This window comes from Gekko japonicus, unplaced genomic scaffold (assembly GCF_001447785.1).
Source record: "Gekko japonicus isolate JY-2015 unplaced genomic scaffold, Gekko_japonicus_V1.1 scaffold1190, whole genome shotgun sequence".
Lineage (NCBI taxonomy): Eukaryota > Metazoa > Chordata > Lepidosauria > Squamata > Gekkonidae > Gekko > Gekko japonicus.
In genome coordinates this window covers 521,163-522,383 of record NW_015173159.1, presented here as the reverse complement: position 1 = coordinate 522,383, position 1,221 = coordinate 521,163, and the positions used below count along the sequence as shown (strand labels likewise).

Sequence of the window (1,221 nt, the reverse complement as noted above, 5' to 3'; positions counted from 1 at the left end):
CGAGAAATCCGGCAAATTGTACAGTCTATTTCTGATCTCAATGAACTTTTTAGGGATTTAGGATCAATGATAGTAGAACAGGTTAGTGCATTTACTGTATTGGCATGGTACTTCCTGATATCATCTGAAGTTTGATTCCCCACTCCTCCACTTGCACCTGGCTGGATGACCTTGGGCAAGCTGTAGTTCTGATAAGAGCTGTTCTTGAAAAAGAGCAGTTTCTGTCAGAGCTATCTCAACCCCACCTACCTCACAAGGTGTCTGTTGTGGGGAGGGGAAGGGAAAGGAGTTTGTAAGCCGCTCTGACACACCTTTGGGTAGTGAAGGGCGGGGTATATATCCAGTCTCTTCCTCTTCTTCTTCTTCTTCTTATCCTGAGCAACATTTATAAATATGAGAATGCTTCCCTGGACCTCCTGATGGCGCCGGGTATTTTTGGCCACTCTGTGACACAGAGTGTTGAACTGGATGGGCCAATGGCCTGATCCAACATGGCTTCTCTTACGTTCTTTTGACAGGTAATTTCAAGTGGGTAGCCATGTTGGTCTGCAGCAGACGAGCAAAATTCGAGTCCAGTAGCCCCTTAAAGGCCAGCATGGTTTCCATGGTATAACGCAGGGAGTCTTGACTCTCAAAAGCATATACCATGGAAATGTTGTTGGACTTTAAGGTGTGATAGGATTTGAATCTTGCTCTCCCCCTGACAGGGTCTTAGAGAAAACATTTTGACAGCTTTCGGAGCATTTGCACTTCATAAAGCAAGCGTATGTGAAGACCATTTGCCTGCCTGTAATAAGCAGACTGTACTGCAGGCTGCAAGAAAAGACCAAATCCATCTAAAGAAATGTTCCGTCCTGTCTCCAAGGGAGTCGTTCTGTAAGCAGTGGCTTGTTCAGATAAAATATTATAGGCCCCGGTCACACGGGCTGGATATCGCGGGGCGGAGGCATGGCTGTTTGTCCCGGAGCGAATTACCGCGCGGCAGCCAGATCAAACGTCCCGCCCGACGTCCCGTGTTTGGGGGGAGGTGCCGATCATACCTCACTCCTGTGACGCGGCAAAGAAGTGGCGCCGTGGGGGTTGTGTTGTTTTTTTAAAATCCAAGTGTTCGCATGCGCCATTGGGTGCTTGTGCGCACCCATGGAGACTTGACCCAAAAAAACCTTTTCGCGACGGGACATGGGCAGGCACCGGATGCCACGAGCTAACACCAGAAACGTG

At 48.7% G+C, this 1,221-nt stretch overlaps 1 protein-coding gene across 1 annotated transcript in view; it reads left to right on the top strand.

Annotated features, from left to right (window-relative positions):
• STX16 (syntaxin 16) overlaps positions 1–1,221 on the top strand; it is a 31,186-nt gene that overhangs the window by 24,795 nt on the left and 5,170 nt on the right. The window contains 1 exon segment of the mRNA XM_015422453.1: positions 1–81. This exon segment is cut by the window's left edge and continues 6 nt beyond it. Within this exon segment, the coding sequence (XP_015277939.1) occupies positions 1–81 (81 nt within the window).